The sequence below is a fragment of the Lampetra fluviatilis genome, chromosome 57 (genome assembly GCF_964198595.1).
Source record: "Lampetra fluviatilis chromosome 57, kcLamFluv1.1, whole genome shotgun sequence".
Classification (NCBI taxonomy): Eukaryota; Metazoa; Chordata; class Hyperoartia; order Petromyzontiformes; family Petromyzontidae; genus Lampetra; species Lampetra fluviatilis.
This window is the reverse complement of record NC_136331.1, coordinates 1,699,001-1,724,889: the sequence shown is the minus strand read 5'-3', so window position 1 is coordinate 1,724,889 and position 25,889 is coordinate 1,699,001. Positions and strand designations below refer to the sequence as shown.

The 25,889-nt window shown below is 53.5% G+C and overlaps 1 protein-coding gene across 1 annotated transcript in view; it reads left to right on the top strand.

Annotated features, from left to right (window-relative positions):
• The window catches only part of UBXN11 (UBX domain protein 11), a 56,876-nt gene that overhangs the window by 19,353 nt on the left and 11,634 nt on the right, over window positions 1-25,889 (top strand). Inside the window, exons 2-9 of the mRNA XM_078880313.1 lie at window positions 5,284-5,324; window positions 6,062-6,181; window positions 11,531-11,634; window positions 12,604-12,652; window positions 17,286-17,383; window positions 17,999-18,107; window positions 18,669-18,892; window positions 24,186-24,263. Coding sequence (XP_078736439.1) covers window positions 5,284-5,324; window positions 6,062-6,181; window positions 11,531-11,634; window positions 12,604-12,652; window positions 17,286-17,383; window positions 17,999-18,107; window positions 18,669-18,892; window positions 24,186-24,263 — 823 coding nt within the window. The remainder of the gene's footprint in view (window positions 1-5,283; window positions 5,325-6,061; window positions 6,182-11,530; window positions 11,635-12,603; window positions 12,653-17,285; window positions 17,384-17,998; window positions 18,108-18,668; window positions 18,893-24,185; window positions 24,264-25,889) is intronic.

Here is a 25,889-nt window from a genome sequence, read left to right as displayed (position 1 = left end):
GGTTAGGCTGTAGTAGTAAACTAAGTGGCGTTTTGTGCAGGTGACAAATCCCTTACTGAATGGCTGTGTCGGGTGGTGGAGGGTTTTGACACATTTATACTAACGCGATCTAACCAAAAAAACCTTCATTATGAATGATATTAATCAGGAAAGCCTGCCACGTGTTAAACAAACACCACCACCACAAACGACACCACCACGACCACGGGCCATGTGCACATCGTACTAAACAACAGACAAAGGTCCCCGTACAGCCTGTAACCTGTTGGTGGTGGTGGGGGGAAGTGCTGTTCGTGCCAGGGGTCGGCAACCATCGGAGTCCAATTTACCATGGGAGTCCAGTTTACCATGGGCAGGAGTCTGCAACCTGCGGCTCTTTAAGGGGCTGTTTTTTACTACCAAATTCGAACACAAAAAAAGTATCTTCTTGTTGTCGCCACTGACATCACCACGACGCTTGTGCCAGGCTATGTGCACCTTAAGGCCACGTGAAGTGTCGAACGCCCGCTGGCAGGTCACGGGGCAGACCCAGCAGGTGCCACGGGTCGACTTACCGAGATGACCGAGATGGCTGGCTGATGCACCACCTGTGCCCCCTACTGTACCAACTTGCTGTGCTTTAGCCACCCGGTGCTCCGCTCGTTGTTGTGAGCGTCGCTCCTCCGCCCTCCGTTGTTGTTGGAGGGCGACTGCCTCCAACTGCCCAGTAGCGTCCTTCACGAGCCTCCTCCACAGAGGCCGATCTTGAAACCGCTGGTACCAGTCATCGGCAAGTCCACTCAGCTCCACGTCCTCCTGTACCACATCACTCCATCTCCTCTCTAGCCCGTGCCGCGCCCGTTTAGCCCCCTCGATCCGGCCGAACAAAAGTTGTTTAGGCATGCGGTGGCTGGGCATGCGGGCTACATGACCCAGCCAATGCAGCCTTGCCTGCCGGAGGAGCTCACCGATGGAACTTTGCCCAGATCTTTCAAGGATTTGTGAGCTCCCCACACAATCCAGCCTGGTTAAACCCAGGATGGATCGTAGGCAGGCCAGCCTAAATGTTTCCAACCGGCGAAGATGCTCCATTACACACAGACACACACACTCACAGACACACACTCACTCACAGACACACACACGCACAGACACACACACGCACAGACACACACACGTACAGACACACACCCTCACAGACACACACACAGACACACACACACACGACACACACACACTCACAGTCACACACGCGCACGCACAGACACACACACACAGACACATACACACTCACACACTCACAGACACACACACTCACAGACACACACACGCACAGACACACACACGCACAGACACACACACGCACAGACACACACACGCACAGACACACGCACGCACAGACACACACACAGACACTCACACAGACAAAGATCCCCCATATAGCCTTAACAGACTGTAGGGGCAAGTGCTGTTAGCGAGCACCTATGAAGGCCGCAACGGTACACGAGGGGGTGGGTGGCCAGCACCACGCCCGACCGCCTTTGTCTCCCCAGTGGCGATGTTTACGGACCGCACCAGGTACTAATTTGAGGCTGAGTCGACCTAGGGGAGGCCCAGGACCGGTTCAGATAATCGTCACTGGTGTTGGCCGTGAGCGGGAATCGAACTCGGATCGCAGGGTTCATAGCGCAGCGCGCTAACCGCTACACTACCGCTCCCCACGAGGTGGGACACGTGACGAGGTGGGACACGTGACGAGGTGGGACACGTGACGAGGTGGGACACGTGACGAGGTGGGACACGTGACGAGGTGGGACACGTGACGAGGTGGGACACGTGACGAGGTGGGACACGTGACGAGGTGGGACACGTGACGAGGTGGGACACGTGACGAGGTGGGACACGTGACGAGGTGGGACACGTGACGAGGTGGGACACGTGACGAGGTGGGACACGTGACGAGGTACTGCAGTGTCCCAGCAGGATTCCGATCGGAGAGCAAACTCCGAGCCGGTTTGTGGCATTCACCGCCTCGTCAGCAGTGCAGGGTTCGCTTTCACCGGTCAGTGCTCATGAGCTGCTGCATGTTCGAAAGCGCTGCGCTACGAACCCGGCGAGCCGTCCTGGGCCTCCCCTAGGTCGACTCAGCCTCAAACGAGTACCTGGTGCGGTGTGTAAACATCGCCACGTAGGGAGACAAAGGCGGACGGGCGTGGTGCTGGCTACCCACCCCCTCGTGTGCCGTGCCGGCCTTCATAGGTACTACTCGCTAACAGCACTTGCCCCCACAGTCTGTTAAGGCTACCCGGGGGATCTTTGTCTTGTTTTGTGTGTGTAGGTTGGTGTCCTTCTTTCGCACCGTACGTAGTTGCGAGTCGCTGTGGGTTCTAGTTGAGTGTGGAGGATGGGTAATCATGTAAGGATAGCCTCAACTTTATAAACTTTATAATCATCTAAGAATAACCTCAACTTTATAAAGCGTCTTTCATCTTTAAGTATTGCAAAGCGCGGAGGACGGTCTTGTTGGCAATACTATTGTTGACACATGGGGGGGGGAAGAGAGACGCTTGGGGGAGTAGGAGGAGGAGGAGTTGGTGCCAGAACGATGCAACTTCGTTCCCGAGGCAGAATTACGCGTTCAATTACGAGGAAAGGTAAAATTTTCTTATTTGTATTACATTCCACGCTTTTTATTAAACTCACTGTCTGTTGTTGTTGTCGTTGTTGTTATATCCTCAAATCTTGCAACTCAATTTTAATAAATGTTTTCTCCTACAACATCAGAGTGCAGCGCCACATTAAATACGCACTACAATGACAATAGTTTAAGGCGATTTGAAGCATGTTTTATTATTTGGGGGGTAGGGGGGCAGAGCTTTGTGACGTCATATTTGAGGGGGGGGGGGTCTGACTTTTTGTGACGCCCTGTGATAAGGCGGGGGGGGGGCGTTCAAAAATTGTCCAAAATCGCGTGACGTCATTTATGGACAGCCCCTTTAAAAAAGAAAGTGGTGGGTGCGTGCCGCTCGGCAGAGGTGTCCCCCGCATGAGCGCCCGTCGCACACAACATTGGCCTCGTGAGAGGGCATCGAGATTTACGACTCGGCCATGACCGTGACATTCCACAGCGGCCCTCTGCGCGAGACGATCAGTAACAATCGTGGCCGCCACGATGTCACGTGAGAGGTCGAACGGCCTCTCCCGTTCACCACCACCACTCCCGTTCACCACCACGACTCACGTTCACCACCACCACTCCCGTTCACCACCACGTCTCCCGTTCACCACCACCACTCCCGTTCACCACCACGTCTCCCGTTCACCACCACCACTCCCGTTCACCACCACCACTCCCGTTCACCACCACGTCTCACGTTCACCACCACCACTCCCGTTCACCACCACCACTCCCGTTCACCACCACGTCTCCCGTTCACCACCACGTCTCACGTTCACCACCACCACTCCCGTTCACCACCACCACTCCCGTTCACCACCACGTCTCCCGTTCACCACCACCACCACTCCCGTTCACCACCACCACTCCCGTTCACCACCACGTCTCCCGTTCACCACCACCACCACTCCCGTTCACCACCACGACTCCCGTTCACCACCACCACTCACGTTCACCACCACTCCCGTTCACCACCACCACTCCCGTTCACCACCACGTCTCACGTTCACCACCACGTCTCACGTTCACCACCAACACTCCCGTTCACCACCACCACTCACGTTCACCACCACTCCCGTTCACCACCACCACCACGTCCACCACCACGTTCACCACCATGACTCACGTTCACCACCACGTCTTCCGTTCACCACCACCACTCACGTTCACCACCACCACTCCCGTTCACCACCACGACCATTACCACCACCACGACCACCACCACGACCACCACCACCACCACGACCACCACGAACACCACCACGACCACCACCACGACCACCACCACCACGACCACCACCACCACGACCACCACCACGACCACCACCACCACGACCACCACGAACACCACCACGACCACCACCACGACCACCACCACGACCACCACCACGACCACCACGACCACCACCACCACCACGACCACCACCACGACCACCACCACCACGACCACCAACACCACCACGACCACCACCACCACGACCACCACCACCACGACCACCACCACCACGACCACCACCACGACTATCACCACCACCACCACGACCACCACCACGACCACGACCACCACGACCACCACCACCACGACCACCACCACCAAGACCACCACCACGACCACCACCACCACGACCACCACCACGACCACCAACACCACCACCACGACCACCACCACGACCACCACGACCACCACCACAACCACCACCACGACCACCACCACCACGACCACCAACACCACGACCACCAACACCACCACCACGACCACCACCACCACGACCACCACCACGACCACCACGACCACCACGACCACCAACACCACCGCCACGACCACCACCACCACCACGAACACCACCACGACCACGACCACCACCACCACCACCACGACCACCACCATCACGACCACCACCACCACGACCACCACCACCACGACCACCACCACCACGACCACCACCACGACCACCACGACCACGACGACCACCACCACGACCACGACCACCACCACGACCACCACCACCACGACCACCACCACCACCACCACGACCACGACCACCACGACCACGACCACCACCAGGACCACCAACACGACCACCACCATCACGACCACCACCATTACGACCACCAACACCACCGCCACGACCACCACGACCACCACCACCACGACCACCACCATGACGACCACCAACACCACCGCCACGACCACCACCACGACCACCACCACCACGACCACCACCACGACCACCACCACCACGACTATATAGTATAGGAGTGTAGAATGTAGTGTATATATTGTACTCTATAGTAGTGTAGTATGTAGTGTAGCGTATAGTGTATTGTATAGGAGTGTAGTATGTAGTGTATAGTGTACTCTATAGTAGTGTAGTATGTAGTGTATAGTGTATTGTATAGTAGTGTAGTATGTAGTGTATAGTAGTATGCATGTTGAACTTCTTTCGCACCGCACGTAGCCAACCGTGCTAATCGGAGGTGCGTTGGGTGCGACCTACGGATTAAATGCCGCACTCTGCAGCTGTAAATCAACCATCGCGACGACCGTGGTGCGTGCGATGTTGTTGTTGATGTTGTCGATGTTGTTGTTGTTGCATTGAGGCCAAGGCCGTTGAATGTCCCCACAGGAAGCGGCGAGCTCCCTTCAAGACGCGCAGCTCCCACGCAGGTACAGCACGCGAGACGGCGAGAGCGAGCGGGAGCCACGTGACATTTGTGCACCACGGATCCCGGCTGCCCGAGTTTGATTGCCCACTCACGGCCTCCCGTCTCACCCACCCGCTCACTTGCTCACCCACTCACTCACTCACCCATCCACTCACCCACTCACCCACCCACCCCCTCACCCACTCACCCACTCACCCGCTCACCCGCTCACCCACCCACCCACCCACTCACCCACTCACCCGCTCACTTGCTCACTCACTCACTCACCCACTCATTCACTCACCCACTCACCCACTCACTCACTCACTCACTCACCCACTCACCCACTTACCAACTCACACCCCCACTCACCCACTCACTCATTCACCCACTCACCCACCCGCTCACTTGCTCACCCGCTCACCCGCTCACTCGCTCACGCGCTCACCCGCTCACTTGCTCACTCACTCACTCACTTACTCACCCACCCACTCACTCACTCACCCACTCACCCACTCACTCACCCACTCACTCACCTACTCACTCACCCACCCGCTCACCCACCCACCCACCCACTCATTCACCCACTCACTCATTTGCTCACTCACCCGCTCACTCATCCACTTACCAACTCACCCCCCCCCCCCCTCCCCGTCGACGCTGGGTGGCCGGCACGTGGCCTTCATAGGTGCCCGATAACAGCACTTGCCCCAACAGCTGCTCCAGGCTATACGGGGGACTTTGTCTTTGTGCGAGCAGCCCCGGAGGAGGCTCTGGTCTCGGGGCGTCTGGCATCCCCAGCGGACAGGTCGCCGCTGCTGCTGCCGCCGCCTGGGGGGGCCCTCGTGGCACGGAGCAAGCTCGGCAAGCCTCCCAGAGGTGCGTGTGTCAGTGTGTGTGTCAGTGTGTGTGTCAGTGCGTGTGTCAGTGCGTGTGTCAGTGCGTGTGTCAGTGTGTGTGTCAGTGCGTGTGTCAGTGCGTGTGTCAGTGCGTGTGTCAGTGCGTGTGTCAGTGTGTGTGTCAGTGTGTGTGTGGGGAGCGGTAGTGTAGCGGTTAGCGCGCTGCGCTATGAACCCAGCGACACAGGTTCGATTCCCGCTCACGGCCAACACCAGTGACGATTATCTGAACTGGTCCCGGGCCTCCCCTAGGTCGACTCAGCCTCAAATGAGTACCTGGTGCGGTGTGTAAACATTGCCACTAGGGAGACAAAGGCGGTCGGGCGTGGTGCTGGCCACCCACCCCCTCGTGTACCGTTCTGGCCTTCATAGGTGCTCGCTAACAGCACTTGCCCCTACAGTCTGTTAAGGCTATACAGGGGATCTTTGTCTTTTTGTTTGTGTCAGTGTGTGTGTCAGCGTGTGTGTGTGTGTCAGTGTGTGTGTCAGTGTGTGTTTCAGCGTGTGTGTCAGTGTGTGTGTGTGTGTCAGTGTGTGTGTCAGTGGGTGTGTCACTGTGTGTGTGTGTGTCAGTGCGTGTGTGTGTGTCAGTGTGTGTGTCAGTGTGTGTGTCAGTGTGTGTGTCAGTGTGTGTGCGTGTCAGTGTGTGTGTCAGTGTGTGTGTCAGTGCGTGTGTCAGTGTGTGCGTGTGTCAGTGTGTGTGTGTCAGTGTGTGTCAGTGTGTGTGTGTCAGTGTGTGTCAGTGTGTGTGTCAGTGTGTGTGTCAGTGCGTGTGTCAGTGTGTGCGTGTGTCAGTGTGTGTGTGTCAGTGTGTGTGTCAGTGTGTGTCAGTGTGTGTGTCAGTGTGTGTGTCAGTGTGTGTGTCAGTGTGTGTGCGTGTCAGTGTGTGTGTCAGTGTGTGTGTCAGTGCGTGTGTCAGTGTGTGCGTGTGTCAGTGTGTGTGTGTCAGTGTGTGTCAGTGTGTGTGTGTCAGTGTGTGTGTCAGTGTGTGTGTCAGTGTGTGTGTCAGTGCGTGTGTCAGTGTGTGCGTGTGTCAGTGTGTGTGTGTCAGTGTGTGTCAGTGTGTGTGTGTCAGTGCTTGTGTCAGTGTGTGTGTCAGTGTGTGTGTCAGTGCGTGTTTCAGTGTGTGTGTCAGTGCGTGTGTCAGTGCGTGTGTCTGTGTGTGTGTGTGTCAGTGCGTGTGTCATCTCGGTCATCTCGGTCAGTCGACCCGTGGCACCTGCTGGGCTGCCCCGTGACCTCCTGCGTTCGACACTTCACGTGGCCTCAAGATGCACTTGGCCTGGCACAAGCGTCGTGGTGACGTCACCGCCACTTAGTGGCGAATGGCGGTTGTTGTTGTTGTTGTGTCAGTGTTGTGCGTCAGTGCGTGTGTGTGTGTCAATTTATTAGCACAAAACTACGAATTAAACGTAAATCTGTAACAAATAAGCTTGTGCCGGAGGCCCCGGGGGGACAGGCGTCTATGACGTCTCCTGAACAAACCCCAATTGGCGGAGCCAGGAGATTGAATCTTCACCCTCGGGGCTCCTCCAGAAACAACGAAAAGCCACTACAGATGGCCACGTGGAATGTTTGAACGCTCACTGTGGAGGAGAGGCTGCCACTCCTTTGTCGGGAGCTGGACCGGTACCGCCTGGATCTCTGTGGCATTCAGGAGGTCCGGTGGACCAGTTCTGGCTCCTGCTACCATGAGCGGTGGACAGTCCTCTACTCGGGGCAGGAGACTGCCAAACAACAGGGTGTGGCTCTTCTTTTGAACAAAATAATGAAGGGGGCGTGGGAGGTGTGGGAAGCTGTAAGCCCCAGGATACTTTGGGCTCGCCTTCCCATCAACCGGAGTCGAGGAGTGGTGGTCGTGGTTACTTATGCCCCCACCGAAGATGAACATCCGTGGAGGGATGCAGGCAAAGCCGATGAGTCAGATGCCTTCTATGACCTGTCACAGGTGCTGGCTAAAGTGGCCACTCGGGACAGAGTCATCTTGTTGGGTGACTTCAATGCCCGAGTTGGTCATGATGCTGGCACCTGGTCTGGAGTGATTGGAAGGCATGGGCCAGATCAGCTCAATAACAACGGTAGGAGGCTGCTAGATTTTTGTGCAGCCCATGGGCTTGTAATTACCAACACGCTCTTCCGGCATCGGCGCATCCACACAACATCATGGATGCATGCCGGGTCCAAGCAAGAACATCTGCTGGACTACATAGTGACGGACCAGCGGATGCGAGCCCATGTCCTTGACACCAAGACCTACCGTGGAGCTGATCTGCCCTCTGACCATCGACTAGTCATCTGTAAGATGCGCCTGTCATTCTTCCACTCCGGTGGTGGGTGTACACCCAGGACCCCAATCCAACCAAAAGTGGCCTGGTCTCAGTTAGCTGATGAAAGTTGCAAGCGAGAATTTCATCATCGCTTGCAGCTGGGGTTGGCATCGTCCCCCACTCCTCCTGATGTCGAGGGTAAATGGGCGAGGTTTAGGAATGTGACTCATGCAGCTTCAATGGCTGCTTTGGGTACGCGGTCCAGACCTCCCCAGAAACCTTGGCTGACAGAGGAGGTGTTCAGATTAGTTGAGAAAAAGCGACAGGCCCACTGTCATCGGCTAAAGCATCCCACGTCAGAGAATGAGGAGGTTTACCGCAGCCTTCGCTCGGAGGTTCGGAGAGCCGTAAGGCGCTGCAAGGATGGGTGGTGGTCGCAGGTTGCTGAGGAGATGGAGTCTGCCTCAGTGGCCCGCGATCACAAATCACTATTTAACGCCATCAAAAAAGTAACCTGCAGCGCCACACCTATTACCATCATTAGTGGAAAGAACGGTGCTCCAATCTCCGACCCCCAGGAACAGGTTTGCAGATTTGCTGAGCATTTCTGTGAGGTCCTGGGGGAGGGGATATCTCTCAGCCAGGAAAACATCATGGCACAAAGTGGGGATAACCCTGCTGAGGCTGCGGTGCCTCAAATATTGGAAGAGGTCACTCCCTGTGAGTGGCTGGCTGAGGTGCCACCTGTTGAGGAAGTACTGAGGGCGATCCGGAGTCTAAGACCAGGAAAGGCACCGGACAGAGATGATCTCCCAAGCGAAATACTGAGGGAGGGTGGCGTTTGTGCACAGACTGCCCTACATGACATCATAACAACAGTCTGGACCACTGGACGGGTTCCGCAGGATTGGAAGGATGCCCTGGTGGTCGCCCTCTTTAAGAAGGGGGACCGCACAGACTGTAACAACTACAGGGGCATCTCACTCCTCAGTGTGCCGGGAAAGGTCCTGGCAAGGATTATTCAACATCGCCTTGCTAGGCACGCTGAGGAGAGGCTTGCGGAGCCCCAATGCAATTTCAGGAAAGGGCGGTCCTGCACAGATGCCATATTTTCTGTCCGTCTGCTACAGCAGAGGTGTAGGGAATTCCAACAAGACCTACATCTCTGCTTTATTGACCTGGTCAAGGCCTATGATACCATCAGTAGGCCTGGGCTCTGGGCTGTACTTTGTGCTTTCGGAGTCCCTGACCCTCTGCTCACGATCATTAAGGACCTTCATGATGGTGAGCGGGCCCGGGTAAAACTACGTGGCCGGGAGTCAGAGCCTTTCCCTGTACACCTTGGGGTGCGACAGGGATGTCCGCTGGCTCCCACATTATTTAACATCTATTTTGATCACGTAGTTCGTGAAGCCTTCAATAGCTGTACCGGGGGAATTTCCATTTGGTACATATATAATGGGAGGCTGATCGATGCCCGGGTGCGATCAAGGGATGGCTCCCTATTGGTCAACCACGTTATGTATGCCGATCATTTGGTAATAGCTGCTCATTCAGAAGAGGAGTTGGAGACGCTGCTGCTGAGACTGGAGCGTGTCACTAAGAGGTGGGGCCTTACCATCAGCCCCACCAAAACTAAGCACCTGCCTGGGTATTTTGTTCCATCGGACACTCCAACCCCACAACTCCCAATCGGTGATGGGGCAGTAGTGGAGAGAGTGGAGAGTTTCCCATACCTGGGCAGTGTGCTTATGACCGGCTCCAGTTTAACACCAGAAGTCTCACTCCGAATCAGTCGAGTGGCAATATCTTTTCATTGGTTGCGTAACGCTGTGTGGAAGCTACCTGGTCTGTCGCTCCGCACAAAGCTTCAGGTCTTCTCGGCCACAGTCATTCCCTCCCTTCTCTACGCTTGCGAAACGTGGACCCCCCTAATGGAGCATCTTCGCCGGTTGGAAACATTTAGGCTGGCCTGCCTACGATCCATCCTGGGTTTAACCAGGCTGGATTGTGTGAGGAGCTCACAAATCCTTGAAATATCTGGTCAAAGTCCCATCGGTGAGCTCCTCCGGCAGGCAAGGCTGCGTTGGCTGGGTCATGTAGCCTGCATGCCCAGCCACCGCATGCCTAAACAGCTTTCGTTTGGCCGGATCGAGGGGGCTAAACGGGCGCGGCACGGGCTAGAGAAGAGATGGAGTGATGTGGTACAGGAGGACGTGGAGCTGAGTGGACTTGCCGATGACTGGTACCAGCGGTGTCAAGATCGGCCTCAGTGGAGGAGGCTCGTGAAGGACGCTACTGAGCAGTTGGAGTCAGTCGCCCTCCAACAACAACGGAGGGCGGAGGAGCGACGCTCACAACAACGAGCAGAGCGCCGGGTGGCTAAAACACAGCAAGTTGGTACAGTAGGGGGCACAGGTGGTGCATCAGCCAGTCATCTCGGTCATCTCGGTCAGTTGACCCGTGGCACCTGCTGGGTCTGCCCCGTGACCTCCTGCCAGCGGGTGTTCGACACTTCACGTGGCCTCAAGGTGCACATGGCCTGGCACAAGCGTCGTGGTGACGTCACCGCCACTTCGTGGCGAATGGCGGTTGTTGTTGTTGTCAGCACGTGTGTCAGTGTGTGTGTCAGTGTGTGTGTCAGTGCGTGTGTCCGTGCGTGTGTCAGTGCGTGCGTGTGTCATTACGTGTGTCAGTGTGTGTGTGTCAGTGTGTGTGTCAGTGTGTGTCAGTGCTTGTGTCCGTGCGTGTGTCAGTGCGTGTGTCAGTGCGTGTGTCAGTGCGTGTGTCAGTGCGTGTGTCAGTGCGTGTGTCATTGCGTGTGTCAGTGCGTGTGTCAGTGCGTGTGTCAGTGCGTGTGTCCGTGCGTGCACGTGCGCGTATGGGGTAGCGGTAAACATCGCCACGAAGGGAGACAAAGGCGGCCGGGCGTGGTGTTGTGCCACCCACCTATCCCCTCGTGCCGTGCCGGCCTTCGTAGGTGCAACTCGCTCTCAGCACTTGCCCCAACAATATGTTAAGCCTATACGGGGGATCTTTGTCTTGTGTGTGTGTGTGTCTAGGGGTGCCGGTGCCCAGCGATGGGGAGCTGCTGTCGGTAATGAGCGCGCGCCTCGCTCAGCTGGAGCAGCGAGTGAAGCTCTACGCTCACGAGGTTCACGACAAGGTGAAGCAAGCACAAACACAGCACCTCTCTGTGTGTGTGCGTGTGCCTCTCTCTCTCTCTGCGAGTGCTGCTCGCTGACAGCACTTGCCCCAACAGTCTGCTGAGGCTATACGGGGGATCTTTTTCTTTCGTGCTGAGCACTTGCCCCAACAGTCTGCTGAGGCTATACGGGGTATCTTTGTCTTTGGTGCTGAGCACCTGCCCCAGCAGTCTGTCCAGGCTATACGGGGGATCTTTGTATTTGGTGCTGAGCACTTGCCCCAACAATCTGTTGAGGCTATACGGGGGATCTTTGTCTTTGGTGCTCAACACTTGCCCCAACAATCTATTCAGGCTATACGGGGGATCTTTGTCTTTGGCGGAGGCACGCCTTCCGCCTCCCCACTGCTGATATTTACTCACCCAGGTGCTTATCGAAGGCTAAGCGGACCTAGGGGAGGCCCAGAACCGGTTCAGTATATTCGTCACCGATGTTAGCCGTGAGCGGGAATCGAAGCCGGGTCGCCGGGTTCATAGCTGAGCGCGCTAACCACTGCACCACCGCTCCCCGCTGCTGGGGCAAGTGCTGTTAGCGAGCACCTATGAAGGCCGGCACTGTGGCACACGAGGGGGTGGGTGGCCAGCACCACGCCCGGCCGCCTTTGTCTCCCACGTTGACGATGTTCACACACCGCACCAGGATCTCATTTGAGGCTGAGTCGACCTAGGGGGAGGCCCAGGACCGGTTCAGATAATCGTCACCGGCGTCGGCCGTGAGCGACAATCGAACTCGGGTCGCCGGGTTCGAAGCGCGGCCGCCGCTCCCCACCAGCACGGCACCCACGCACGCGCCACCGCGGTATTAACCAGGGCCGCCCACTGGAGTCGGAGCCGCGCACCTCTGCAACAGCAAAGCAGCGAACGTCGCTGCTGCTGCTGCATCCACGGTGCCGTGTGACTTACGGCATCGTGCCGCGCTCTGCCCCGCAGGACCAGAAGCTGAGGAGCGCGCAGGAGAAGATGAGGTCCCTGGAGATGAGTGAGTTGTTGAACTTCTTTTTGAAAACTCGTTTTCTTTATCACTGCCTTGTTGCGTTTCGTTTGTTGTCCTTCCCACCCCGCACCTCCGATTAGCACGGTTGGCTATGTACGATGATGAAGAATTTCAACGTACCCACACACTACACTATACACTACACTACTATACACTACACTACTATACAGTACACTACTATACAACAACAACAACAACCGCCATTCGCCACTAAGTGGCTGTGATGTCACCACGACGTTTGTGCCAGGCTATGTGCACCTTGAGGCCAAGTGAAGTGTCGAACGCCCGCTGGCAGGAGGTCACGGGGCAGACCCAGATGCCATGAGTCGACTGACTGAGATGACTGAGATGACTGGCTGATGCACCACCTGTGCCCCCTACTGTGCCAACTTGCTGTGCTTTAGCCACCCAGCGCTCGGCTCGTTGTTGTGAGCGTTGCTCCTCCGCCCTCCGTTGTTCTTGGAGGGCGACTGCCTCCAACTGCCCAGTAGCGTCCTTCATAAGCCTCCTCCACTGAGGCCGATCTTGACACCGCTGGTACCAGTCATCGGCAAGTCCACTCAGCTCCACATCCTCCTGTACCACATCACTCCATCTCTTCTCTAGCCCGTGATGCGCCCGTTTAGTCCCCTCTATTCGGCCGAACAAAAGCTGCCTTGCCTGCCGGAGGAGCTCACCGATGGGACTTTGCCCAGATCTTTCAAGGATTTGTGAGCTCCTCACACAATCCAGCCTGGTTAAACCCAGGATGGATCGTAGGCAGGCCAGCCTAAATGTTTCTTACCTGCAAAGATGCTTCATTAGGGGGGTCCACGTTTCGCAAGCATAGAGAAGGGAGGGAATGACCGTGGCCGAGAAGACCTGAAGCTTCGTGTGGAGCGACAGACCAGGTAGCTTCCACACAGCGTTACACAACCGATGAAAATATTTTGCCGCTCGACTGATTCGGAGTGAGACCTCTGCTGTTAAACCGGAGCCGGTCATGAGCACACTGCCCAGGTATGGGAAACTCTCCACTCTTTCCACAACTGCCCATCAGCGATTGGGAGTTGTGGGGGTGGAGTGTCCGATGGTACAAAATACCCAGGCAGGTGCTTTGTTTTGGCGGAGCTGATGGTAAGGCCCCACCTCTTAGTGGCACGCTCCAGTTTCAGCAGCAGCGTCTCCAACTCCTCCTCCTCTGAATGAGCAGCAATTTCCAAATCATCGGCATACATAATGTGGTTGACCAATAGGGAGCCATCCCTTGACCGCACCCAGGCATCGATCAGGCTCCCATTATATCTGTACCAAATGGAAATTCCCCCGGTACAGCTATTGAAGGCTTCACGAACTACGTGGTCAAAATAGATGTTAAATAATGTTGGAGCCAGAGGACATCCCTGTCGCACCCCAAAGTGTACAGGGAATGGCTCTGACTCCTGGCCACGTAGTTTTACCCGGGCCCGCTCACCATCATAAAGGTCCTTATTGATCGTGAGCAGAGGGTCAGAGACTCCGAAAGCACGAACAACCCAGAGCCAGGCCTACTGATGGTATCATAGGCCTTGACCAGGTCAAAAAAGCAGAGATGTAGGTCCTGTGGGAATTCCCTACACCTCTGTTGTAGCAGACGGACAGAAAATATAGCATCTGCGCAGGACCGCCCTTTCCTGAAAACGCATTGGGGCTCCGCAAGCCTCTCCTCAGCGTGCCTAGCAAGGCGATGTTGAATATTGGTTGCTAGGACCTTTCCCGGCACACTGAGGAGTGAGATGCCCCTGTAGTTGTTACAGTCTGTGCAGTCCCCCTTCTTAAAGAGGGGGACCACCAGGGCATCCTTCCAATCCTGCGGAACCCGTCCAGTGGTCCAGACTGTTGTTATGATGTCATGTAGGGCAGTCTGTTCACAAACGCCACCCTCCCTCAGCATTTCACTTGGGAGATCATCTCTGCGTAGTAGGTTCAATGAGACGTAGACGACGTAGTTGGAGGCACACTTATTTATTATAACGTTTCACTCAGCACAGGCCAATGTATACAATACTCGAAGGGGTAACGGCCCCTTCACCCGTTTAACAGGGAGACCCCAGTAACTTTAACCGGCTAGCCTACTACCAGGTCCTCCACTCGAGAGCTAGGGGAGGCTTGCTGATCCAGCTCTGGTCAAGCTAGGATCACGGCACCCTTAGCCACCAGACCTGCTCTTACAAGAGCATCGGCTCTGGGCTCTCGGGGCCACGCCACTGGCTTGCCCTGGTCGGTCCTTAGAAGGACAGCGATCCAGGATAGTCCCAGGGCCTATCTAGCCGGTCTTCTCTCTTCACTGGTTTAAGCTGAACACTGAGGTCTGGACCGCGTACCCAAAGCAGCCATTGCAGCTGCATGAGTCACAGTCCTAAACCTCGCCCATTTACCCTCGACATCAGGAGGAGTGGACGATGATGCCAACCCCAGCCGCAAGTAATGATGAAATTCTCGCTTGCAACTTTCATCAGCTAACTGAGACCAGGCCACTTTAGGTCGGAATGCGGTCCTGGGTGTACACCCACCACCGGTGTGGAATAATGGCAGGCGCATCTTACAGATGACTAGTCAATGGTCAGAGGGCAGATCAGCTCCACGGTAGGTCCTGGTGTCAAGGACATGGGCTCGCATCCGCTAGTCCATCACTATGTAGTCCAGCAGATGTTCTTGCTTGGACCCGGCATGCATCCATGATGTTGTGTGGATGCGCCGATGCCGGAAGAGCGTGTTGGTAATTACAAGCCCAAGGGCTGCACAAAAATCTAGCAGCCTTCTACCGTTGTTATTGAGCTGATCTGACACATGCCCTCCAATCACTCTAGAACAGGTGCCAGCATCATGATCAACTCGGGCATTGAAGTGACCCAACTAGATTAAAATATCACGAGTGGCCACTTGAGCCAGCACCTGTGACAGGAGGTCATAGAAGGCATCTGATTCATCGGCTTTGCCTGCATCCCTCCACGGATGTTCGTCTTTGGTGGGGGCATTTGTAACCACGACCACCACTCCTCGCCTCCGGTTGATGGGAAGGTGAGCCCAAAGTAGCCTGGGGCTTACATCTTCCCACACCTCACCGCCACGCTCCCACGCCCCCTTCATTCTTTTGTTCAGAAGAAGAGCCACACCCTGTTGTTTGGCAGTCTCCTGCCCCGAGTAGAGGACTGTCCACCCCTCATGGTGGTAGGAGCCAGAACCGGTCCACCGGACCTCCTGAATGCTACAGAGATCGAGGCGGTACCGGTCTAGCTCCCGACAGAGGAGTGGCAGCCTCTCCTCCGCAGTGAGCATTCGAACATTCCATGTGGCCACACGAAGTGGCTTTTCGTTGTTTCTGGAGGCTCACCGAGGGTAAAGATTCAATCTCCTGGCTCCGCCAATTGGGGTTTGGCCAGGAGACGTCATAGACGCCTGTCCCCCCGGGGCCTCCGGCACAAGCTTATTAATTAGTGGTCATTAATTGAAGGTGGAGGGGTTACCAGCCCCTCGCACCCGTCCAGAGCCCCCTTTTAGCCACTGTGGTGGTCACAGACGCCTTGAGGGGAGAGGCCAATCTGCATTGGCCCTCCCCTAATGGCACTGTCCACGACAACGTTGCCCGTCTGGCACCGCGAGGAGGTAGAGGGTTGTTTTGCCGGACTATACAGTACACTACTATACACTATACTACTATACAGTACACTACTATACACGGCACTACTATACACTACACTACTATACACTACACTACTATACACACTAATATACAGTACGCTACTATACACTACACTATACACTACTATACAGTACACTATACACTACTATACAGTACTCTACTATACACTACACTATACACTACACTACTATACAGTACACTATATACTGCACCACTATTCTACATTGATAACGAATTTCTTTAGAACTGACTGTTTTCTTTAGTTTGTTGTCCCTCCCCCCACACCTCCGAAGATCAACGTGCACACACACAGCGCGTTCCCTCGTCATTCACGAAGTTCAACGCGCACACACACACATCGCGTTCCCTCGTCATTCACGAACTCGCTATCCGCAAGTTTGGCGATCTGCGAATCGCGTCTGGAACTCTGCACGACTGCTGCATCGAGAGAGAGATAAAGCGATGAGATATAAAGTGATGAGAGATAAAGTGATGAGAGATAAAGCAATGAGATGTGAAGTAATAAGAGAGATAAAGTGATGAGAGATAAAGCGATGAGATATAAAGTGATGAGAGATAAAGTGATGAGAGATAAAGCAATGAGATGTGAAGTAATAAGAGAGATAAAGTGATGAGAGATAAAGCGATGAGATATAAAGTGATGAGAGATAAAGTGATGAGAGATAAAGTGATGAGAGATAAAGTGGTGAGAGATAAAGCGATGAGATATAAAGTAATAAGAGAGATAAAGTGATGAGAGATAAAACGATGAGAGATAAAGCGATGAGAGATAAAGTGATGAGAGATAAAGCGACGAGAGATAAAGCGACGAGAGATAAAGCGATGACGGCGATGGCGGCGCGTGCTGCAGTGCATCCCGTGGAGAGCGACGGCTTGAACTACGATCGATCCACGATGACGACGATGGGGCGATGTGGACGGTGACTTGTGCCGCAGTGCGTGACGCGGAGCGCGACGGCGGGACAACGGACCAGGCCACGAGGGCTCTGCGGGACAGATGCTCTCAGCTGCAGGAGCAGGTCGAGCAGATGGAGGTGCCGCGCGCAACAACCGGGCACCGTCGCGCACTCACCGCCGATGCTCGTTGCGAGCCGAGTCACCTTGCGCCGCACGGGGACGGCTGACACCGGGGGTGCCCTAGGCCGCGCCCGCATCATCGTCCCCCTGCTGGCGGGATCATTTCCCCGATCGCTCCGGGAGAGTCGGCGGGAGAGGCCTCGCTGCCGGATGGGAAGTCCCGGCGGAGGCGAGAGGAATTCACTGGAGTTATATTCCTCGCAAATGTGTGGCCAGTGCTTATAGATGACTGTATATACAGCTCGAGTGGCTCCAGCATGTCAGCTGTATTTACTCTCCAACAATGATTAGGGATAGTGCTTTTACACTTCCTCGTCTTAATAAGCACACCTGAGATTTCCTGCACAATGTATACATCGGGCGTTGCACCTTATCTCACTGCATTGCAGCTTAGATAATTGGAATATTTAAAAAGGTCTCCATTGTTGTGGTAAAATTTCTGGCTTACCCGAATCCAAATCTTTTCTGACTTACCCGAATCCAACTCTTCTCTGGCTTACCCGAATCCAACTCTTTTCTGGCTTATCTGAATCCAACTCCTCTGCGTGACACTGTGGCGTGGGTGTGCGCAGGCGTTCCTGCGGGACTACGGACTCGTCTGGGTGGGAGACGCCGGCGGGCGAGGGGCGGAGGGTCGCGAGCCGGCCGCCGACGCCGGTGGTGAAACCCACGGGGGCTCACGTACGCACGTGCACACGCACTCACGCGCGTACGCATGTGCACACGGACTCACGTGCACACGTACGGATGTGTACACGCACGCATGCACGCGCACGACAAAGATCCCCCGTGTAGCCTTAACAGACTGTAGGGACAAGTGCTGTTAGCGAGCGTCTACGAAGGCCGGAACGGCACACGAGGGGGTGGGTGGCCAGCACCACGCCCGGCCGCCTTTGTCTCTGAGCAGCGATGTTTTCACACCGCACCAGGTGCTCATTTGAGGCCGAGTCGACTTAGGGGAGGCCCAGGACGGCTTGCCGGGTTCGCAGCGCAGCACTCACCGCTACGCCCAAGAAGGGCGCTCGCCTACGAGCATGCAGCAGCTCATCAGCACTGACCGGTTAAAGCGAAACCTGCACTGCTGATGAGGCGGTGAATGCCAAAAACCGGGTCGAACTAGGGGAGGGCCCGTGGCCGGTTCAGATGATCACCGTGATCGGTGTCGCGGGCCGTGAGCGGGAATCAAACTCGGGTCGCCGGGATTCACAGCGCCGCGCTAACCGCTGCACCGCCGCTCCCCAGGGACGACCGCCGACGCCGCCGCGGGCCTCCGCGTGGACTTGGACGCGGTGCTGCGGCACGTGCGGGAGCTGAACCTGGTGGCCGGCGAGGGGGAGTCCCAGGTGGAGCGCACGGCCGGAGGGGCGCGCCTGAGGCCCCCGCAGAGCGTGCCGCTCACCCTCTACCGCAACGGCATGCTCATGTTCGGCGGGCCCTTTCGGCCCTACACCGACCCCGCCACGCAGGTGAAGCGGGGACCCCCCCCCCCCCCGTTGCCTGCCACAGCAGCAGCGGCAGGCGACGGTGGCCGAGGGTTTATGATTATTTCTATTACGTACTCGACGACAAAAAACGATTACAACTATTTTTTATTTACGCGCTTTTATTTAACTCACTCTGTCTGTTGTTGTTGTATCCTCAAATCTTGTAACTCAATTGTAACCTACTTACCAATGTGGTATCGACTGCAAACTTGGTATACTTGTGTCATACTGATGACAATACTATATTCCATCATAATAAAAAAAATTCTAATAAATATTTTTAAACCATCTTTTTTACATGTTTCGGCTTGGGTCTAATTGTCCACGCTCAACTGACGTTGGCTGTAAATCACCACGGCCCCTCACGTTATGGCAAGCCTCGGGGCCACATCCTGGAGTCGTGGAGTTCTGCCATTACTAGTGTAGTGCTCGACTTGACACGACAGCTTCTTGTCTTTCCTCTTTCACTTTATTTCGCGTATACCGATCAACACTCCTCCAGCTAACACCGATCAACGCTTCTCCTCCGCGCTCTCCGCTCGCTCGCCGCGTTCCGCCGGCCTCACTCGCTCCCCTTCACTCCTCCATCGACTCTCCTCTCCACTCTCTCCGCCACAGTTCGGCTGCTCTTTATCAGCTCCGCCGTCACACTCTGTCGTAACTCTATCAGCTTCTCTTCCCACACTCCAGCCGCTTACTACTGGCTTCGTCGTCTCACTGCTACCCTACGCTTCTCCACTGCTACCCTACGCTTCTCCACTGCTACCCTACACTTCTCCACTGCTACCCTACGCTTCTCCACTGCTACCCTACGCTTCTCCACTGCTACCCTACACTTCTCCACTGCTACCCTACACTTCTCCACTGCTACCCTATGCTTCTCCACTGCTACCCTACACTTCTCCACTGCTACCCTACGCTTCTCCACTGCTACCCTACGCTTCTCCACTGCTACCCTACACTTCTCCACTGCTACCCTACGCTTCTCCACTGCTACCCTACACTTCTCCACTGCTACCCTACGCTTCTCCACTGCTACCCTACGCTTCTCCACTGCTACCCTACACTTCTCCACTGCTACCCTACGCTTCTCCACTGCTACCCTACACTTCTCCACTGCTACCCTACACTTCTCCACTGCTACCCTACGCTTCTCCACTGCTACCCTACGCTTCTCCACTGCTACCCTACACTTCTCCACTGCCACCCTACGCTTCTCCACTGCTACCCTACACTTCTCCACTGCCACCCTACGCTTCTCCACTGCTACCCTACACTTCTCCACTGCCACCCTACGCTTCTCCACTGCTACCCTACACTTCTCCACTGCCACCCTACGCTTCTCCACTGCTACCCTACACCTCTTTACTGCTATTAGCTCTGCTGCTTCGACTCCTCCATCCTCTGTCTCCTCCCAGGCGCAAACTCCCGCCTCCTCCAATAACCCCCTCTCTTTATCCCCGAGCCAATTAATCCCCAATTAATCTGGGGCATCCCCCGCGACGCCACTCGCCCCCAGCCCCCGCTGGCACCTGGCATGTTTTTCCCGACAATGCGGCGCCACTCAGCGACAACAACAACCTCTCGGCCAATCAGCGCCCTGCGTCCTTCATTACTCCCTGCCACCTGCTACCGTCCTCAGACAGCGCGGCCCCACATCTCGACAACAACAACAAGCAGCCAATCAGCGCCCCGTGTCCTTATTTGCTCCCTACTCGTCTCCGGCCCTCTACTCATGCCAAGCAACAGCAACACCTCGATCTCGGCTGCTCCCACTGTACGCCGTGTGCGCGTACACCGACTTCAGCGTGTGACGCGTACTTTCAGGCACTACATTAGTACAGTACATTTCATTAAAGCGTGTTTCAAAAAAAGTGTTTTTAAACATTACTTATTTAGTTATTCTATTGTCACCAGCTGTACGGCCCCACTGAGCTGCTACGTAGCCCTTTCTGCCGAGGCGGACCTGGCGATCACAAATGGTAGCCCCATTTGGCCACATGGCCTCCCAGCATTGAACCACTTCTTGGACCACATCAATTCCAGACACCCATCCATCAGATTCACCATGGAAGTGGAGAAAGATGGTAAACTACCATTCTTAGATATTCTGTTTGAGAGGAGACCTGACGGATCCTTGGGACATTCTGTCTACAGGAAAGCCACCCACACAGATTCCTACTTGAAACCTGATTCCCACCACCACCCATCTCAAAAGAATTCTCTCATCAAAACGCTATACCACAGAGCTCATGGCATTTCTGACCAACACCACCTGGCCAGTGAATTAAGACATGTACATCGGGCCCTCAGGATGAACGGATATTCTGACCGCACCATCCGCCAAGCTGTTTCTCCCACCATACAGAAACAGCCACATGAAACTCTGATCAAAACTATCACGTTGCCATACATAGCAGGTGTGACCAAAAGATCTCCAAAATTCTAAACAAACATAAGATCCATGTCCGATTCAGTACAGTACATAAAATCCGTGATCTAATTCCATCTGTGAAAGATGTCATTCCTGACTTACAATACCCTGGAGTCTACAAACTGAGTTGCAGTTGTGGTGATTGCTACATTGGAGAAACGAAACGTCATATCTCTGATCGTGTCCGTGAGCACAAGTCAGATCTGAAACACGGCAAAACTGATTCTTCCGCCATTGCCGATCATTGCTACAACGCTGTGGGCTCTCATGAAATTGTCTTTTCCGAGACCAAGGTGCTCTGCAAACCTCCTGGATATCATCAAAGGTTTGTACACGAAGCCATCCAAATATACAAACACAGACATAATTTCAACCGTGATGATGGGTACAAACTTAGTAATCATTGGAAAGATGTTATTAACCATGCAATAAAGATTTAACTACACATATTTGGACCATCTTATTTGACAGGCACTATTCTTCAGTTACCGTATAGTTTCTTCTTCTTTTTTCACACACTGGTTTTCCTACTTTAAGTTTTACCGCACATTTTTGGCAAATCTAGAATTAATCCCAGCAACGTAGCAAAAGTGCTGTTTCATCTACATAACAAAGGCTCAGTCCCATTGACAGCAGCCGCACCTTTACATCAGCCGCACCTTAACAACTCTTGGAACCTCCCAGTTCAACCAGTCTACACAACAAAGACTCATTCCTGGCAGCGGTTTCAGCCGCACCACCTCTACATAACAAAAGGCTTAGTCCCATTTACACGCACCTTTACATCAGCTGCACCTTAACAACTCTTGGAACCTCCCAGTTCAACCAGTCTACACAACAAAGGCTCATTCCTAACAGCGTGCTTCAGCCGCACCGAACCTCACAAAAATAATATTCAGGGCCTACCTTGGCTCCTCCCACCCTCAACCAGTATATATACAAGGACTGTTTTCTTGGAATTTCTCTCACTTGATACAGCAATCGTGCTGTGACGGTTCCACCTGAAGACGGAAGCTTGTGTTGCCTCCGAAACGTCGTGATTTTTATTTTATTTTTATTTTACTTTTATTAATTTTAATTTTAATTTTTTACCTACGTGACTTCACCAAAAAAACCTAAGAATCCAAATATACAGCAGCAGGCGTCAGGGTTGGTATCAGACCCACGACCTCCTGCATACCAGGCGAGGTAGTTAACATCTCCTAGTCACCGCGTATTTATGTTGAACTTCTTTCGCACCGTACGTAGCCAACCGTGCCAATCGGAGGTGCGCTCTTCAACGTATCTCTCTGTATGTCTGTGGGTTTCTACCAGGGACATGCGGTCAGGGGAGGCAGGGGAGGCAGAGCCTCACCTGTTACTAAAAGTAAAAAAAATAATCAAATCAAATAGAAATTAAGATTTTTCCATTGATCTGTGTTATAAATGTCATTTCTGTACGAGTCCAATCATTTTTATAGTCAAAATCGCCAAATTTGCGGAGCTCCGACGCAAATACAGGAAGAGATGAGAGGTGAGGCAGCAACGAGCTCAGCCTCACCTCTAATTGCGCAACCCCTCAGTAACTGGATGTAGCGCGGGCAATAAGCGCGTGCCTGTTACTATCTCAGTGTGTCACCAATGTAATGTTTGTAGACCCCTTCATTTCATGTCCTCGCCTTCCATGCTCCAGGTAACTTATGTCACGTGCGTGTATAAAAATATTTAGGCTCGCTGGTCTCGTCATGAAACTGCAATGAAAAAGCACCAGGGGAGGCAGCTATCACATCTGCCTCACAGTGAGGCCACGCCCCGTCAGTGAAGCCACGCCCCCCTCAGTATGTGAATCTGGCTCTGACACGAGCCAGTGCCTCCCCAGCCAGACCTCACCGCACGTCACTGGTCTCTATGTATCTCTGTATCTCTGTGTATCTCTATGGGTCTCTATGTATCTCTATGGGTCTCTCTGTATCTGTGCATCTCTATGGGTTTCTATGTATCTCTATGCATATCTATGGGTCTCTGTATCTCTATGGGTCTCTGTGTATCTCTATGGGTCTCTGTGTATCTCTGTGTGTCTCTATTGGTCTCTATGTATCTCTATGGGTCTCTGTGGGTCTCTATGTATCTCTGTATCTCTATTGGTCTCTATGGGTCTCTGTGTATCTCTGTGTATCTCTATGGGTCTCTATGGGTCTCTATGGGTCTCTCTGTATCTCTATGGGTTCTATGTATGTGTAATAAAGGACTCTTTCTCAATGTCGATCTCCGTTGTCCTTTATTTGGGTTCGTAGAATCTCGCTCACACGGCGTCCTTGCTCAGGCCCGCGTCTCCTCCGACGATCACTCCACAGCCACTCTGCTGCTCCGCTCTGCAGCCTCACTGCTGCTCCGCCCTGCAGCCACCCTGCTGCTCCGCTCTGCAGCCTCACTGCTGCTCCGCCCTGCAGCCACCCTGCTGCTCCGCTCTGCAGCCACCCTGCTGCTCCGCCCTGCAGCCTCACTGCTGCTCCGCTCTGCAGCCACACTGCTGCTCCGCTCTGCAGCTAGCCTTCCACAGCCCGCTAGCCCTCTGCGTCCTGACACCGATGGCTGACGGTGCCGACGTCTTCCCACGCGCAGCGATCGCGCCACCCTCCCCGTACTGCCCAGCGTGGCCTCCTCCCGTTTCACTCCGTCTCAACTCCCCGATCCCCTTCCGGTTCTCTCCCTATATCCTCTCCCCTACGTGACCCTAACTCCTCCCTCTCCTCACGTGACCCAGACTCCGCCCCCCTCAATCCTTGCTCGCATTACATATGTCTATGGGTCTCTGTGTATCTCCGTGAGCCTCCCCGTGACGGAGCGCTTGTCTTGTCTCAGGAGTGTCTGCAGGACATCGTGGACGGATACTTCCCCTCCGAGCTGCAAGGTCGATACCCGGACGGCGTCCCCTTCCAGGTGCCCTCCAACATCCCCGTGCTGGAACTCGACTCACTAACTCGCTAAAACTCATATAACTAACGAGCTAAAACTCATCTCACTAACGAGCTAAAACTCAACTAACTCGCTAAAACTCATCTCACTAACGAGCTAAAACTCAACTAACTCGCTAAAACTCATCTAACTAACGAGCTAAAACTCAACTCACTCACTCGCTAAAACTCGTCTAACTAACGAGCTAAAACTCAACTCACTCACTCGCTAAAACTCATCTAACTAACGAGCTATGACTCATCTAACTCACTCGCTAAAACTCATCTAACTAACGAGCTAAAACTCATCTAACTAACTCGCTAAAACTCATCAAACTAACTCGCTAAAACTCATCTAACTAACGAGCTAAAACTCATGTAACTAACTCGCTAAAACTCATCAAACTAACTCGCTAGAACTCATCTAACTAACTCGCTAAAACTCATCTAACTAACGAGCTACAACTCAACTAACTAACGAGCTAAAACTCATCTAACTAACGAGCTAAAACTCATCAAACTAACTCGCTAAAACTCATCTAACTAACGAGCTAAAACTCAACTAACTAGCTAGCTAAAACTCAACTCACTCACTCGCTAAAACTCAACTAACTAATGAGCTAAAACTCATCTAACTAACGAGCTAAAACTCATCTAACTAACTCGCTAAAACTCAACTAACGAGCTAAAACTCAAGTAACGAGCTAAAACTCAACTAACTAACGAGCTAAAACTCATCTAACTAACGAGCTACAACTCAACTAACTAACTCGCTAAAACTCATCTAACTAACTCGCTAAAACTCATCTAACTAACTCGCTAAAACTCAACTAACTAACTCGCTAAAACTCAACTCACTCACTCGCTAAAACTCATCTAACTAACTCGCTAAAACTCAACTAACTAACGAGCTAAAACTCATCTAACTAACTCGCTAAAACTCATCTAACTAACTCGCTAAAACTCATCTAACTAACTCGCTAAAACTCAACTCACTCACTCGCTAAAACTCATCTAACTAACGAGCTAAAACTCAACTAACTAACTCGCTAAAACTCATCTAACTAACTCGCTAAAACTCAACTAACTAACTCGCTAAAACTCATCTAACTAACTCGCTAAAACTCAACTAACTAACTCGCTAAAACTCATCTAACTAACTCGCTAAAACTCATCTAACTAACTCGCTAAAACTCAACTAACTAACTCGCTAAAACTCAACTAACTAACTCGCTAAAACTAAACTAACGAGCTTAAACTCATCTAACTAACGAGCTAAAACTAAACTAACTAACTCGCTAAAACTCATCTAACTAACTCGCTAAAACTCATCTAACTAACTCGCTAAAACTCAACTCACTCACTCGCTAAAACTCATCTAACTAACTCGCTAAAACTCAACAAACTAACTCGCTAAAACTCATCTAACTAACTCGCTAAAACTCAACTAACTAACTCGCTAAAACTCATCTAACTAACTCGCTAAAACTCAACTAACTAACTCGCTAAAACTCATCTAACTAACTCGCTAAAACTCATCTAACTAACTCGCTAAAACTCAACTAACTAACTCGCTAAAACTCAACTAACTAACTCGCTAAAACTAAACTAA